The sequence below is a fragment of the Macaca fascicularis genome, chromosome 19 (assembly GCF_037993035.2).
Source record: "Macaca fascicularis isolate 582-1 chromosome 19, T2T-MFA8v1.1".
Classification (NCBI taxonomy): domain Eukaryota; kingdom Metazoa; phylum Chordata; class Mammalia; order Primates; family Cercopithecidae; genus Macaca; species Macaca fascicularis.
The window spans coordinates 23719029-23735989 of record NC_088393.1 but is presented as its reverse complement, the minus strand read 5'-3'; the positions used below and the strand labels follow the sequence as shown (position 1 = coordinate 23735989).

The following is a 16961-nucleotide window of genomic DNA, read 5'->3' as shown; positions in this document are numbered from 1 at the left end:
CAGAAGAAATATATACACATAATCTAAACCCTTTTTTAAAAATCAGCAAGTTATCCTCCCTTATTTTCACATATGAGAATAAAGCCTCTTGTTGTAAATTTGTATTTTCTCTTAAAACAGCCAGGTCTCTGGACAAGTTCTTGAACTCTTAGACATCTGAATTTTGCACACTGTGTGCACTTGAAAGGACGTTTATGGGGGGGAAGCAGAAGAGAGAAAGGTGTTATAAAAAAATCCATGGGTTCACATGAATAAAGCAAGTTCTTAGAGACCTATGAAGAGACTTAGAATCTGATACAGTAATAATCGGAGACTACATCTCACAGGCACTAACGGACATATCATTGAAGAAAAAATTTAACAACAATATTAGGACCTGAACTCAACACTTGACCAAATAGTCCTAATAGACATCTACAGAACTCTTCATCTAAAAATACCATAATATACATTCTTCTCATTACCACGTGGCACATACTCTAAAATTGACCACACAATCAGAAATAAAACCATTCTCAGCAAATTCAAAAATCCCAAAATGATGCAAACCACACACACAGACTATAGCTTAAGAAAAATATAATTCAATACCAATAAAACAACTGGAAACCATACAATTGAATAAAAATTAAATGGCCTACACTTGAATAACTTTTTGGTAAATAATGAAATTAAAGCAGAAACCAAGAAGTCTTTTGAAACAAATAAGAACAAAAACACAACATACCAGAATCCCTGGAATACAGCTAAGGCAGTATTACAAGAAAAATTTATAGCATTAAATCCTCACATCAAAAAGTTAGATCTCAGTTTAACAACCTGACAACATAAACAAAAGACTGAGAGCAGCAAAAGCAAATCAGCCACTAAGCTAGCAAAAGACAAGAAATAACCAAAATCAGATCTGAACTGAAGGAGATTTAGACATGAAAAACTACAAAATATCAAGAAATCCAGGCATTCAATCTATTTTTTTAAAAAAAGGTAAATAAACTACTAGCTAGATTAATGAAGATAAAAATAAACACAATTAGAAATGAGAAAAAGATACATTACCACTGACCCCACAAAAATATACTGAAGTCTATGAATATACTATGCACGTAAGCAAATATAAAATAAAAAATATATATATATACTGAAGTCTGTATGAACATACTATGCACATAAAAAAACAAAACAAAACTCTAGAAGAAATGAAAAAGTTCTGGAACAAATACATCCTCCCAAGACTGAATACACACAAAAACATCAAAGCCCTAAATAGATAGATAAGCTCAAAAAATTGAAAGAGTAATAAATAAACTACCAATCAAATGAAGCTCAGGACCAGACATATTCACAGCTGAATTCTACCAGATGTACAAATAGAAGCTGATATTATTCCTACTAAAACAATTTCAAAAAATTAAATTATTTCTACTAAAACAAAATCAAAAAATTAAAAAGAAGAAACTCCTCTCCAACTCATTGTGTAAGAACAGCATCATTCTGACACCAAAACCTAACAGAGATAAAAAAAAAAAAAAAAAAAAAAAAAAAAGGCAACTTCAGGCCAATATCCTTGATGAACATTGATGCCAAAATCTTCAACAAACGGCTGGGCCTGGTGGCTCACACCTGTAATCCCAGCACTTTGGGAGGCCAAGATGGGCTGACTACCTGAGGTCAGGAGTTCAAGACCAGCCTGGTCAACACGATTAAACCCCGTCTCTTCTAAAAACACAAAAAAATTAGCTGGGTATGGTACCACACAACTGTAAGCCCAGCTACTCAAGAGGCTGAGACAGGGGAATCACTTGAACCTGGGAGGCAGAAGTTGCAGTAAGCCAACATCACACCACTGCACTCCGGCCTGGGTGACACAGCAAGACTCCATCTCAAAAAAAGAAAAAAAAAAGAAATCGTCAACAAACTACTGGCAAACCAAATCCAGCAGCTTATCAAAAAGCTAACCCGCTGTGATAAACTATGGCTTATTTTGGGGATTCAAGGTTTGTTCAACATACACAAATCAATAAATGTGATTCATCACATAAACAGAATTAAAGAGAGGAACCACAAGACTATCTCAATAGATGCACAAAAAGCTTTCAATAAAATTTAACATTTTTCATGTTAAAAACCCTCAACAAACTAGGCATTGAAGGTACATACGTCAAAATAGTAAGTTATCTATGACAAACTCACAGCCAACATACTGAATGGACAAAACCTGGAAGCATTCCTTCTTGATAACTGGCACCAGACAAGGATGCCTTCTCTCAACAGTCCTATTCAACATAAAATTGAAAGTCTTAGCCACAGCAATCAGGCAAAAGATAAAAATAAAAGGCATCCAAACAAAAAGAGAGAAAGTCAAACTATCCCTATTTGCAAACAACATGATTCTACATCTGGAAACCCATATACTCTAAGCAGAAAAGCTCTTTAAACTCACAACTTGAGTAAAGTCTCAGGATACAAAAGAAATGTACAAAAATTAGTAGCAACCCTATATATCAAAAACATCTAGGCCAAATCTGAATGGAAAACACAACCCCATTCACAACTGCCACAGAAAAGAATAACATATCTAGAAATACAGATAACCAGAAAGGGAAAAGATCTCTATGACAAGAATTACAAAACAATGCTTAAAGAAGCCAGAGATGATACAAACAAATGGAAAACCACTTTATGCTCATGAATAAAAAAGATCACTATCATAAAACGGTCATACTGCTGAAATACATTTACAGATGTAATGCTAATTTAATCAAACCACCAAAATATTTTTTAACAGAACTAAAAAAACAATTTTAAAATTCACACGGAACCAAAAAAGAGCCTGAATAGCCAAGGCAATCGTAAGCAAAAACCACAAAGTTGGAGGCATTACATTACCTGACTTCAAACTATACAATAGGGCTACAGTAAACCAAGCAACATGGTACCGGTACAAAAACAAACACATAGACCAATGTAACAGAATAGGGAGCCCAGAAATAATGCTACACACCTAAACCATCTGATCTTCAACAAAGGTGACAACAGGAATGTGGGAAGAATTTCCTATTTAATAAATGGTGCTGGAACAACTAGCTACCACTATGTAGCAGATTGAAATTGGATCCTTTTATAACACCATATAAAAAAATCAACTCAAGGTAAATGAAAGACTTAAATGTTAATCTGAAAAATTATGCATATAAAAAAAGAAACCCTGGAAGGTAAGAAGTGCCATTCTAGACATAGAAACTGGCAAAGATATTGAAGATATCAAAAGTAATTGCAACAAAAGCAAAAATTGACAAATGGGACCTAATTAAACTAATGATCTTTTTCACAGCAAAGGAAAGTATCAACACAGTAAAGTGACAACCTACAGAATAATAGAAAATACTTGCAAACTATGCTTCTGACAAAGGTCTGCTATCCAGAATTCATTAGGAACTAAAACAAGTTTACAAGAAAAAAAAAACCTCACTTAAAAGATAAAAACATTAAGAAGATGCTTGTCTTCAAAAGAAGACAAACATGTGGCTAACAAGCATATAAAAAAATGCTCATCACTAATCATTACAGAAATGCAAAAGAAAACCACAACAAGAAATCATCTCAAACCAGTGAGAATGGCCATTATCATAATTCAACCATCGTGAAAAGCAGTGTGGTGATTCCTCATTAAACTAAAAACAAAATTACCATTTGACCCAGTAACCTCACAATTGGGTATATACCTAAAAATATACAGATTATTCTATCACAAAGACACATGCACAATCACGTTCATTGCAGCACTATTCACAATAGCAAAGACATGGAATCAGCCTAAATGCCTATCACTGGTAGACTGGATAAACAAAATATGGTATGGTTATATGATGGCACATGCCTGTAATCCAGCACTTTGGGGGCCGAGCCAGGTGGATTGCCTGAGCTCAGGAGTTTGAGACCAGCATGGACAACATGGCAAAATCCCATCTATAAAAAAAAAATACAAAAAAATACAAAAAGAAAATTAGCTAGGCATGGTGGCACAAGCCTTTATTCTTAGCTACTTGGGAAGCTTAGGTAGAAGCGGATAGCTTGAGCCTGAGAAGTTGAGGTTTCAGTGAGCCAAGACCACACCACTGCACTCCAGCCTGAGAAAAAGAGTGAGACCCTGTCTCCAAATATAACAAGACACAAAAAACCTAATAAAAACAAAATATGGGCCAGGTGCAATGGCTCACACTTGTAATCCCAACACTTTGGGAGGCCAAGGCGACGGATCATCTGAAGTCAGGAGTTTGAGACCAGCCTGGCCTACATGGTAAAACCTCATCTATACTAAAAATGCAAAAATTAGCTGGGTGTTGTGGCACACACCTGCAACCCTTGTTACTCGGGAGGCAGTGGCAGAAGAACTGCTTGAACCTGGGAGGTGGAGGTTGCAGTGAACTGAGATCATGCCACTGTACTCCAGCAGGAGTGACATGGCAAGACTCCATCTCAAAACAAACAAACAAATAATGGTACATAAACATCATGAAATCATGAAATCCTGTGTGGCCATAAAACAAAACAAAAAAACAAAAAAACAACAAAAAAAAGATTATGTCCTTTGCAGCAACATGGAATGAAGCTGGAGATCATTATTCTTAGAAAACTGATGCAGAAGGCCGGGCGCGGTGACTCACGCCTGTAATCCCAGCACTTTGGGAGGCCAAGGCGGGCGGATCACAAGGTCAGGAGATCGAGACCACGGTGAAACCCCGTCTCTACTAAAAATACAAAAAATTAGCCGGGCGCGGTTGTGGGCGCCTGTAGTCCCAGCTACTCGGGAGGCTGAGGCAGGAGAATGGCGTGAACCCGGGAGGCGGAGCTTGCAGTGAGCCGAGATCGCGCCACTGCACTCCAGCCTGGGCGACAGAGCGAGACTCCATCTCAAAAAAAAAAAAAAAAAAGAAAAAGAAAACTGATGCAGAAACAGAAAACCAAATGCATGTTATTATATATAAGTAAGAGCTAAATAACAAGAACAAATGAACACAGAGGGGAAAAAAAGACACTGAGGCCTAGTTGAGGATGGAGGGTGGGAGGACTAAAAGGGTCAGAAAAAGTACCTTTTTAGTGCTATGATTAGTACTGCAGTGACAAAATAATCTGCACACCAAACTTCCATGACACAATTTTAGCTGTACAACAAACCTGCATGTGTACCCCTGAACCAATCAAAAATAAAAGTTAAAAGAAAAAAAAGTCCCTGGGTTAGAGAGACTGCAATGCAGGTGGACAGACTGGTCTGCGCAATAGATAGTGGCTCAGGTGGGGCTGTGCAGGGAGATAAGATTATGAACACGTGGTCGACAACCCTAGGCTGGTGGAGAAACAGGTCGCTACTGCAGATTCAGTGTCTGAAAACAGAGATATGCCAGGAGACTTGTAGATACTTTTGTAGGTTTTTGGCCAAAAAAACCACTAGGGTCAAAAATGCTGTGGTAAAATTCCTGAGGGTGGTGCCTTGTCCTGAGAGGGGTGTGGACACATCAATGTCTAGTGTTTGTGAGTGGGTGGAAATCCTCTGCTGGCAGCTTTCGCAAAAAGGGGTTTGTCATCAGATCTCCTCTAAGTTTTCAGTCCTCTGTTACCCTGGGAGGAGATCTGAAATCAAAGAACAAGGGGCAGTGTGACAGCCTGTGTAGAGGAGAGCAGAGCCTCCCATTCCCAGACACCTAGAGTTTCATTCCAGGCCAGAAGTCTGTGCTATTTTTCTTCTGGCACCATATCTGCAGAGTTTGATGAACACCAACAATTCTCCAACATCAACTCATTGTCTACCACTTGAATTCTGACACCACCCAGAGTCAGCATAGACCCTGATTCAGGGCTCAGTCCCACAACATTGTCCTCACTGCAGATGCCAGTCACAAACTCCATGGGCTCATCTATGCTTCTGACCTACTGTTTAAAAGTTGGGGACTCCCATAACCTTTTTGAAATTCAGTAACCCGATAGAGTTACTCACAGAACTCAGCAGAACACTGTAGTTATATTTACTGGTTTCTTTTTTTTTCTTTTTTTTTTTTTTGAGACGGAGTCTCGCTCTGTCGCCCAGGCTGGATGGAGTGCAGTGGCCGGATCTCGGCTCACTGCAAGCTCCGCCTCCGGGGTTCACGCCATTCTCCTGCCTCAGCCTCCGGAGTAGCTGGGACTACAGGCGCCCGCCACCACGCCCGGCTAGTTTTTTGTATCTTTTAGTAGAGACGGGGTTTCATCGTGTTAGCCAGGATGGTCTCGATCTCCTGACCTCGTGATCCGCCCGTCTCCGCCTCCCAAAGTGCTGGGATTACAGGCTTGAGCCACCGCGCCCAGCCTATTTACTGGTTTCAAATAAAATATACAACTCCCAAAAAGCCAAATGGAAGAAAAGTATAGAACCAAGAAAAGAGGTGGGAAAAGATGAAGCACATAGACAATAAACAGCTGTGATTAATAAAATTCTCTATCCTCTGTGTTCTCCAGGAACACTTTATGAAAAGACACACCCTTCCCATTATGACTTAGATGGTGCTCTCTTTACTTACCTAATACACAGCCAGGAAAACACTCGCATATTTTCTTCTTTTTCTCATTAAAAAAGCAGCTGAATTTGTCTTCAGTGGTCAACATAAAATACTTCTTAATCAAAATTCACTTAAGTTTATTTTCTTCCCACAGGCTCCTGAACTCTGAGCTATGCTCAGTCTGAGCCACCATACAACCTCATTTTATATCCCTCCTAAGAACACACTGACTTCAGGGTAAAACATTCTCTGATCTAAAACCTGATTATTTCAACCTTCATTTAAACATTCCCCTCACCTTTTTTCTAAACTTATTTTCTTATCCTTAGGAAAAAAAGCCCTTTTCTGCCTAATCTTTGCAATCCTTAAAGATCTTATAGTTGGTACTTCCTCCTGTTGCCATACTCCTTTGGAATTCAATTTTTTTTTTTTTTTAACATACATGTAACTGGTTTAAAACCTCTCAAAACTGCCTCAAAACAGTAACAATTTTATCTTCAGTAAGACACTACCAAACCCTTTCTATCTTAACCTTAACTGCATCTGCCTGTGGGGCCCCAGCTTTGCAGGGCTCTGTAGCTTCTCTCACTATGGAGGCTTCTTCCACCGCTGGGGTAAGCAGGCTGGGACATCTGCAGGAAAGGCTTTCCAGAAGGAACTAACTGGGTCTTTAATAACCTCCTTTTGCTGGCTCAAAATTAACCTCAGTTTGCAGTCATTGGTCTCAAGCTTTAATTACCATGTCAGAGTCATTCACTTAGTTTTTGAAACTAAGTGTTTGAAAAAATCCAGCAAAATGATCCAAAAACATATAAGAAAATTTTAAGGTGCTTGTATTTTGTACCTCAGTAAGAGAAAGAAAGGTATTTATTTCTTTTGGACAATAAAGTATTATTTTACTTTTTGTATTAAAAATCATGTGGTAAACAATTAGTTATATGGGAACACTTCTAGGAGGTACCAAGTTTCATCACATAAAATTTAGCATTAAGGCCGGGCGCGGTGGCTCAAGCCTGTAATCCCAGCACTTTGGGAGGCCGAGACGGGCGGATCACGAGGTCAGGAGATCGAGACCATCCTGGCTAACACGGTGAAACCCCGTCTCTACTAAAAAATACAAAAAAAACTAGCCGGGCGAGGTGGTGGGCGCCTGTAGTCCCAGTTACTCGGGAGGCTGAGGCAGGAGAATGGCGTGAACCCGGGAGGTGGAGCTTGCAGTGAGCCGAGATCCGGCCACTGCACTCCAGCCTAGGTGACAGAGCGAGACTCCGTCTCAAAAAAAAAAAAAAAATTAGCATTAAACTCAGAAATCGAAATAACAGGATATAGAACAAAGATATTTACTTTAGCAAATTCACCCTGCAAAAAAAGAAACTGATGTTTTCACGAATCTATGTAACTCCCCAATTATCTACCACATTTGCTTGTGGAAATATATTAATTCTCTACAGCCGAAATGGAAGAACAATTTTTCTTATTTTTTTTCTCAGTAGCTAACATTCTAAAAGCTAGATGGAATTCTGTTTGAAATCATTCAGCCATAAAAAACACACCAGAAGGCTGGGCACAGTGGCTTACACCTGTAATCCCAGCACTTTGGGGGGCCAAGGCAGGCGGATCATGAGGTCAGGAGATCGAGAGCACCCTGGCTAACAAGGTGAAACCCCGTCTCTGCTAAAAATACAAAAAAATTAGCTGGGCATGGTGGTGGGCACCTGTAGTCCCAGCAACTCGGGAGAGTGAATCAGGAGAACGGCATGAACCTGGGAGGCAGAGTTTGCAGTGAGCTGAGATCCCACCACTGCACTCCAGCCTGGGTGACAGAGTGAGACTCTGTCTCAACAAAAAACAAAACAAAACAAAACAAACCTGAGAAAACTTCTAAATTCACTCTGAGAAAAAGGTGAATGAGAATTTTCAACAAATATATAATTACGTATTATTTTCTGAAACTCACCTCTTTTATGCCCTTTGTAAATATTTTCTTACCTTTCAAACCCTACTAATAAAATGCAATTTACAGTTAAAAAACTGAGGTCAGCCGGGCACAGTGGCTCACACCTGCAATCCCAGCACTTTGAGAGGCCAAGGTGGGCAGATTACTTGAGGTCAGAATTTTGAGCTCAAACAGCCTGGCCAACATGGCAAACCCCCATCTCTACTAAAAATACAAAAAGTAGCACTGCAGAGATTGCACCACTGCAATACAGCCTGGGTGACAGAGGAAAACACTGTCAAAAAAAAAAAAAAAAAACCACACACACACAAAAACCTGGTCAAAATAAGTGAAGAAATCACTTAATCATTTCAAGGTACAGATTTGTCTGACTCGTGTGTCAAGTCAGGCCATCCAATTACCTTAGAGATTCTCCCACCCCATCCTGTTCACTTAAGTGCTCAATAATCATTCTCTCAGGAGACTCTGAACAAACTCTGCCCCAGTGAGTGCCCCAGGTATATTTCACTTTGCAAGTTCTTGCACCATCTCACTGGGATCAGTTTTTTTTCTTTGTCTTTGGAGTGCTATTTTATTTCACAAACTTTTTACCATTTTTCTATCACTATTTTTCTGTCCCCTAAGAGAATCCAGGGGCAAAAATTATTTTGGTTTCCCCTTCACTACCAGCATCTGATTGTCTGAACAGCAACACGTCTCCAAGAAATGGAAGCTGGGTTGGGTAAAGACAATATTAGTATCTCAAGGGGGTAGCTTTCCAAAAAAACAGCGCACCAGAAGATGCCTCTCAGTCAAAGGGCATTCACCTGCTCTTTTTTTTTTTTTTTTTTTTTTTTTTTTGAGACAGAGTCTCGCTCTGTCCCTGGGCTGGAGTGCAGTGGCCGGATCTCAGCTCACTGCAAGCTCCGCCTCCCGGGTTTACGCCATTCTCCTGCCTCAGCCTCCCGAGTAGCTGGGACTACAGGCGCCCGCCACGTCGCCCGGCTAGCTTTTTGTATTTTTTTTAGTAGAGACGGGGTTTCACCCTGTTAGCCAGGATGGTCTCGATCTCCTGACCTAGTGATCCGCCCGTCTCGGCCTCCCAAAGTGCTGGGATTACAGGCTTGAGCCACCGCGCCCGGCCAACACCTGCATTCTTAAGAGGCTCCACTCCATACCTCAGGTTGTCTTAGGGGAGAAAATGACCCAGGAACTGATATTCACTAGACACTCTCGCAGACATAGCCATGGCGGGTATCCTGGTTTTTCCCCAGACAGTACTGAATCTCAGGTCCAAGAAAAAATTGAAGGGTAGCTGAGGACACATCTCCCTATAAAGTTTCCAAAGGGAAACCTTGACCCCCAAAACATTCTGATATCTGTGTCTAGGGAAAACAGAAGAAAAAATATTTACAAACAGAAAACAATTTTTTTTAAATGTGCCATCAAATGCTTTGTCAAAAAAATGATTAAAACAGGTATCAAAATGTACACTAAAGGACAAATAGTTGATAATATGAATAAGGGAGGGGAAACTGGCATTTGGGAATGTCAGAAGGAAGAGGAAATTAAGTATTTTACTGCAAGCCAGAGTCAGGCTGGAGAAATAGGGGATGGGGGATAGACTTGAGGCCCTGCTTGGGACACATGTGAAAAATGCAAGGAAACAGCAGTTCCTTGTGGGGTGTGCAAATAGGCAGTTAGACTGAAGAGGCTCTAGTTCCTAAATTCTACTTTTAAAAAACCTAATCCGGCCAGGCGCGGTGGCTTACACCTGTAATCCCAGCACTTTGGGAGGCCGAGGCGGGTGAAACACGAGGTCAGGAGATCGAGACCATCCTGGCTAACACAGTGAAACCCTGTCTCTATTAAAAATAGAAAAATTAGCCGGGCGTGATGCCGGGTGCCTGTAGTCCCAGCTACTCAGGAGGCTGAGTCTGGAGACTGGCGTGAACCCGGGAGGCGTAGCTTGCAGTGAGCCGAGATGGCGCCACTGCACTCCAGCCTGGGCCACAGAGCCAGATTCCTTCTCAAAAAAAAAAAAAAAAGTTAAGGGGGCGTGGTGGCGCATGCCTGTAATCCCAGCTACTTGGGAGGCTAAGTCAGGAGAACCACGTGAACCTGGTAGGCGGAGATTGCAGTGAGCCCAGACGGTGCCACTGCGCTCCAGCCTGGGCGACAGAGTGAGACTTTGTCTCAAAAAAAAAACTAATTCAAATGCACTTTTTGTAAATTACTATATTGGGGGAAAAAATTCAGGCTTAAGAAACTATAAACTGCCAATTAATCTCTGACTACATAATCAAGAAATTTCCATCTTGATAGTACAAACTAAGAAACTACCTAACTGTACCTAACCAATTATTGAATTTGGTTTTCTTCATTATGCGCCTTATAAAACTCTTCCGTCAAATCCCTTCAATAGACCATAAACTACAACCCACAGCTGGGTGCTCTACAATTTTGGAATCACTCTTTGGATAAATTATTTTATATTTGTGCGCTGACTTCCGTAAATTTTTAATAAGAGGAAACAGGAGCTGGGAACCTCACGAACCAAACCTCTTCCCATTCATGAACCCACACGCGGAGTCAGGATTCTCCTCTGACGACCCTCCCATGGTCCCTGCACATATGGGAGAGACTCCGCGCTGCGGGTGCAGAGCTGCCCCAAGAGGTCTCCAGGCCAGGGCACAGTTATAGCGCAGGTTAGAGACAGGACACTCGGGGGCCGGGTGTCAGCGCAGCCGCCATCTTATGGCTGAAGCGGACTGAGGTGGAGCTAGGCAAGGAGAACTTCGGGCACAAATTGTGGAGCTGACTGCGGGGAGGCCTGAGTCCCGCCACAGCTGGTTCCAACCAGCCCCGGCCACTCTCTCCGGATGTCGGACCCGGCACACTCACCATGTCTAGGCTTCCAGGGGGTCCTGGCGACTTAGCTGTGGATCTCCCAATACCTGCAGGTCACAGGACCACAGAAGCTGGGCCTCTAGGAGGAGAAGACACACAGCAGCAAGCACCACACCTTGACCTCCGGCTGCGGCGAGAGCCAAAGGTCCGACCACATCCCGGAAGTCGCCCTGTCTGCTCCAGCTGCATGCCTGATTGGACGGTCCCAGCCCAGCGTCCCTGATTGGATGATGTTTAAGGCCCCGCCCCTTCAGGCCCTGAGTGACAGAAGATGTTATCACATGCTTCTGATAACAAAAGGCTGCAGCCTTTCCAGGCAGGGCTTCCTCCCTGAGCTGAGCCGGGCCCACCCCAGAGCATGGGAAAATTCTTTCTCTTCTTTACTCTATTTTTAAATGTATTCAAAATGTGAACAAATATAGTTTACTGCCATGTTAATAATACATAAAATTTTTGTTCAACAGTAAATCAATTTTTACTTTAGTAATAGTGTATTATCAATACTGAAGACCGGGCGTGATGGCTTACTCCTTTAATGGCATCAGTTTGGGTGGCCGAGGCGGGTAGATCACCTGAGGTCAGAAGTTCAAGACCAGCCTGGTCGACGTAGTGAAACCCCTTCTCCACTAAAAATACAAAAATTAGTCAGGTGTGGTGATGGGCGCCTGTAATCCCAGCTACTCAGGAGTCTGAGGCAGGAGAATCATTTGAACCCAGGAGGTGGAGGTTGTAGTGAGCTGAGATCCGGCCATTGCACTCCAGCCTGGGCAACAAGAGTGAAACGCCATCTCAAAAAATAAAACAAAAAAAAACCTAAACCTAATTTTAGTAAAATCTGATAAATAAATCCATCAAATTTGTCATTTTTGAACACTCTTTCACATAAATTTTATAATCTCTTTTTTGTTTGTTTGTTTGTTTGTTTGTTTGTGACAGTCTCCCTCTGCTGCCCAGGCTGGAGTGCAGTGGCGCGATCTCAGCTCACCGAAAGCTCCACCTCCCGGGTGCAAGTAATTCTTCTGCCCCAGCCTCCCTAGAAGCTGGGATTACAGGCGCTTGCCACCATGCCTGGCTAATTTTTGTTTTTTTAGTAGAGACAGGGTTTCACCATGTTGAGGCCAGGCTGGTCTCAAACTCCTGACCTCAGGCAATCCGCCCACCTCAGCCTCCCAAAGTGCTGGGATTACAGGCATGAGCCATGGCACCCGGCCTTATAATCTCTTATAATTTTTTAACTTTTTCTATTTTATTAGATTTTTTTTTTTTAACTTGAAACAATCTTTATTTTTATCTTTTTTTGTTTTTAGACAAATGTTGCTCTGCCAGCCAGGCCAGAATGCAATGACTTGATCTCAGCTCACTGCAACCTCCGCCTTCCTGGGTTCGAGCGATTCTTCTGCCTCAGCCTCCCGAGTATCTGGGATTACAAGCGCCCACCACCACGCCCAGCTAATTTAGCATGGTGGCCTGAACCTGTAGTACCAGTTATTCAGGGACTGAAGTAGGAGGACTGCCTGAGCCCAGGAGGTTGTGGCTGCAGTGAGCCCTGATCAAGCCACTGCTCTCCATTCTGGGTGACAGAGTGAGACCATTTCTGGAAAAAAAAGCCAAAGCATATAAACTTCAACTTATGGGGTTTGGGGGGTTTTATTTTTGTCTTAAATTGTTATATTTCAGTAGTTTTGGGGTACAGGTAGTATTTGGTTACATGGATAAGTTCTTTTGTGGTGATTTCTGAGATTTAGGTGCACCAATCGCCCAAGCAGTGTGCACTGTATCCAATATGTAGTCTCTCATCCTTCACTCCCTCTCCCACCCTTCCCGCTGTATGTCCAGAGTCCATTATATAATTCTTTTTAATTTTTAATTTTTTAATTTTTTTTTTTTTGAGACAAAGTTTCGCTCTTGTTGCCCAGGCTAGAGTACAATGGCGCGATCTCGGCTCACCGCAACCTCCGCCTCCCAGGTTCTAGCGATTCTCCTGCCTCAGTCTTCCCGAGTAGCTGGGATTACAGGCATGCGCCACCATGCCCGGCTAATTTTGTATTTTTAGTAGAGACAGGGTTTTTCCATGTTGGTCAGGCTGGTCTTGAACTCCCGACCTCAGGTGATTGCCTGCCTCGGCCTCCCAGAGTGCTGGGATTACAAGCGTGAGCCACCGCGCCTGGCCCCATTATATAATTTTTATGCCTTTGCATCTTCATAGCTTAGCTCCCACTCATAAGTGAGGACACACAACATTTGGGGTTTTATCCCTTCTTTTCTTTTCTTCTTTTTTTTTTTTTTCCGAGAGGGAGTTTGCTGTGATTACAGGCATGAGCCACCCGTGCCTGGTCCATTTTTTGATGTTTTAATTATGGTCTTTTCTGTTTGTATGTTTGTTTGTTTGTTTTTGAGATGGAGTCTCGCTCTCTGGCCCAGACTGGAGTGCAGTGGTGCGATCTCGGCTCACTGCAACCTCCGCCTCCCGGGTTCAAGCGATTCTCCAGTCTCAGCCTCCGGAGCAGCAGGGATTACAGACATAAGCCATCACACCCTGCTAATTTTTGTGTTTTTAGTAGAGGCGGGGTTTTACCATGTTGGCCAGGCTCCTCTGGAACTCCTGACCTCAGGTGATCCACCAGTCTTGGTCTCCCAAAGTGCTGGGATTACAGGCATCAGCCACCATGACCAGCCAATTATGATCATTCTTGCAAGAGTAAGGTGGTATCACATTGTGGTTTTGATTTGCATTTCCCTGATCATTAATCATCAGTGATGTTCAGTATTTTTTGTTGTTGTTGGCCATTTGTATATTTTCTTTTGAGAATTGTTTAAGTCACATCTGTCTTTGTTTTTGTTGCATTTGCTTTGGGGTTCTTGGTCATGCACTCTTTGCCCAAGTCAATGTCTAGAAGAGTTTTTCCAAGGCTTTAGAATTCGGGTAGTTTCAGGTCTTAGATTAAAGTATTTGATCCATCTTGAGTTAATTTTTTTATAAGGTGAGAGATGCAGATCCATATTTTTTTTTTTTTTTGAGACGGAGTCTCGCTGTGTCGCCCAGGCTGGAGTGCAGTGGCGTGATCTCAGCTCTGCCCCCCAGGTTCAAGCAATTCTCTGCCTCAGCCTCCCGAGTAGCTGGGATTACAGGCACCCGCCACCATACCCAGCTAAATTTTTTTTCTATTTTTAGTAGAGACGGGGTTTCACCATCTTGTCCAGGCTGGTCTTGAACTCCTGACCTCGTGATCCACCCACCTCAACCTCCCTAAAGGCTGGGATAACAGGTGTGACCCTCTGTGCCCAGCCGAAGACCCAGTTTTATTCTTCAATATGTGGCTTCCCAATTATGCCAGCACCATTTATTGAATAGGGTGTTATTTCCCCACTTTATATCTTTGTTTACTTTGTCAAAGATCAGTTGGCTGTAAGTATTTGGGTTTATTTCTGGTTTCGCTATTCTGTTTCATTGGTCTAAATGTCTATTTTTATACCCATACAATGCTGTTTTGGTAACTATACCCTTGTAGTATAGTTTGAAGTCAGATAATGTGATGCCTTCAGATTTTTGTGTGTGTGTTTTTGGTTTTTTTGGGGTTTTTTTTTTTTTTCTTGCTTTAACTATGGAGGCTCTCTTTTTATTTTATATAAATTTTAGGATTTTTTTTAGTTCTGTGAAGAATAATAATGCTATTTTGATGGAAATTACATTGAATTTGAAGATTGCTTTTGGTTGGTTTATCATTGTTGCAATAGGATTGCTACCCATCCATAAGCATGAAATATGTTTCCATTTGTTTCCATTGTCTGTGATTTCTTTTAGCAACATTTTGTAATTTTTCTTGTAGAGATCTTTCACCAGCTTGGTTAGACATATTCCTAATTATTATTTTTTTTGCAGCTCTTTTTAAATGAGTTGAGTTCTTAATTTAAGTCCTAGTTTGGTCACTGTTAGTGTACACCAGTGCCACTAATCTGTGCACATTGATTTTGTATCCTGAAATTTTACTGAATTTACGTATCAGATCGAAAAGCTTTTTTTTCTTTTCTTTTTTTTTTTTTTTTTCTTTTTGAGACAAGGTCTTACTCTGTCGCCCAGGCTGGAGTGCAGTAGCATGATCTCAGCTCACTGCAACCTCTACCTCCTGGGTTCAAGTGATTCTCCTGTCTCAGCCTCCCTAGTAGCTGGGATTACACCCACTTGCCACCGCGCCTGGCTAATTTTTGTATTATTGGTAGAGACGGGGTTTTACCACGTTCGCCAGGCTGGTCTTGGACTCCTGACCTCAGGTGATCCTCCTGCCTCCACCTCCCCAATTGCTGGGATTACAGGCTTGAGTCGCTGCACCCAGCCCTAAAAGCTTTTTAGATGAGTGTTTAGGGTTTCCCAGCTATACAATTATATCATTGATAAGCAGTGACAGTTTGACTTCCTCTTTACCAATTTAGATGCTGTTTATTTTTTGCTTTACTCTGATTGCTCTGGCTAAGACTTCCATTACTATGTTGAATAGAAGTGGTGAGAGTGGGCATTATTGTCTTGTGTTCTCAGAAAAAATCCTTCCAACTTTTTCCCGTTCAGTGTAATGTTGGCTGTTTATCATAGATGGTTTTTTTTTGGTTTTTTTTTTTTTTTTTTCCATACGGAGTCTTGCTCTGTCGCCCAGGCTGGAGTGCAACGGCACAATCTCCGCTCACTGCAATTTCCACCTCTGGGACTCAGCCTCCCCAGTAGCTGGGACCACAGGCACCCGCCATCATTCCTGGCTAATTTTTGTATTGTTGTACAGATGAGGTTTCACCATGTTGGCCAGGCTGATCTCAAACTCCTGACCTCAGGTGATCCGCCCACCTCTGCCTCTCAAAGTATTGGAATTACAGGCGTGAGCCACCACACCTGGCCTGTCATAGATGGCTTTTATGACCTTACAATATGTTCCCTCTATCCCAATTTTGCTGAGGATTTTAATCATAAAGGGATGCTGGATTTTGCCAAATGATTTTTCTGTGTATTTTGAGATAATCATATAATTTTTGGTTTTAATTCTGTTTATTTGGTGGATAACATGTATTGACTTACCTATGTTAAATCATCTCTGCATCCCTAGCAGACTGACTTCAAGTGATCCACCCGCCTCATCCTACCAAAGTGCTAGGATTACAGGCATGAGCCACTGCACCCAGCGGCAATTTTTTATTAGTAGTTTAATCTTGCTACTTGTTATTGGTCTGTTCAGAGTTTTTATTTCTTCCTGGTTTAATTTAGGAGGGTTGTATATTTCCAGGAATTTATGGAATTCCTCTAGATTTTCTAGTTTGAGCATGTAAAGGTATTCATAGTAGCTTTGAATGATCTTTTATTTCTTTCTTTTTATTTATTTTTTTTTTGAGATGGAGTCTCACTCTGTCGCCTAGGCTGGAGTGCAGTGACCGGATCTTGGCTCACTGCAAGCTCCGCCTCCCGGGTTTACACCATTCTCCTGCCTCAGCCTCCCGAGTAGCTGGGACTAGAGGCGCTGGCCACCACACCTGGCTAGTTTTTTGTATATTTTAGTAGAGATGGGATTTCACCGTGTTAGCCAGGATGGTCTCAAACTTCTGACCTC

General features: G+C 41.9%; 1 protein-coding gene across 1 annotated transcript in view; it reads right to left on the bottom strand.

Moving 5' to 3' along the window:
* The window catches only part of LOC135964385 (uncharacterized), a 50145-nt gene extending 38597 nt beyond the window's left edge, over nucleotides 1–11548 (bottom strand). The window contains 1 exon segment of the mRNA XM_015440454.4: nucleotides 11371–11548. Within this exon segment, the coding sequence (XP_015295940.4) occupies nucleotides 11371–11373 (3 nt within the window). The 5' untranslated portion in view covers nucleotides 11374–11548.
* Between the last annotated feature and the right edge of the window lie 5413 nt (nucleotides 11549–16961).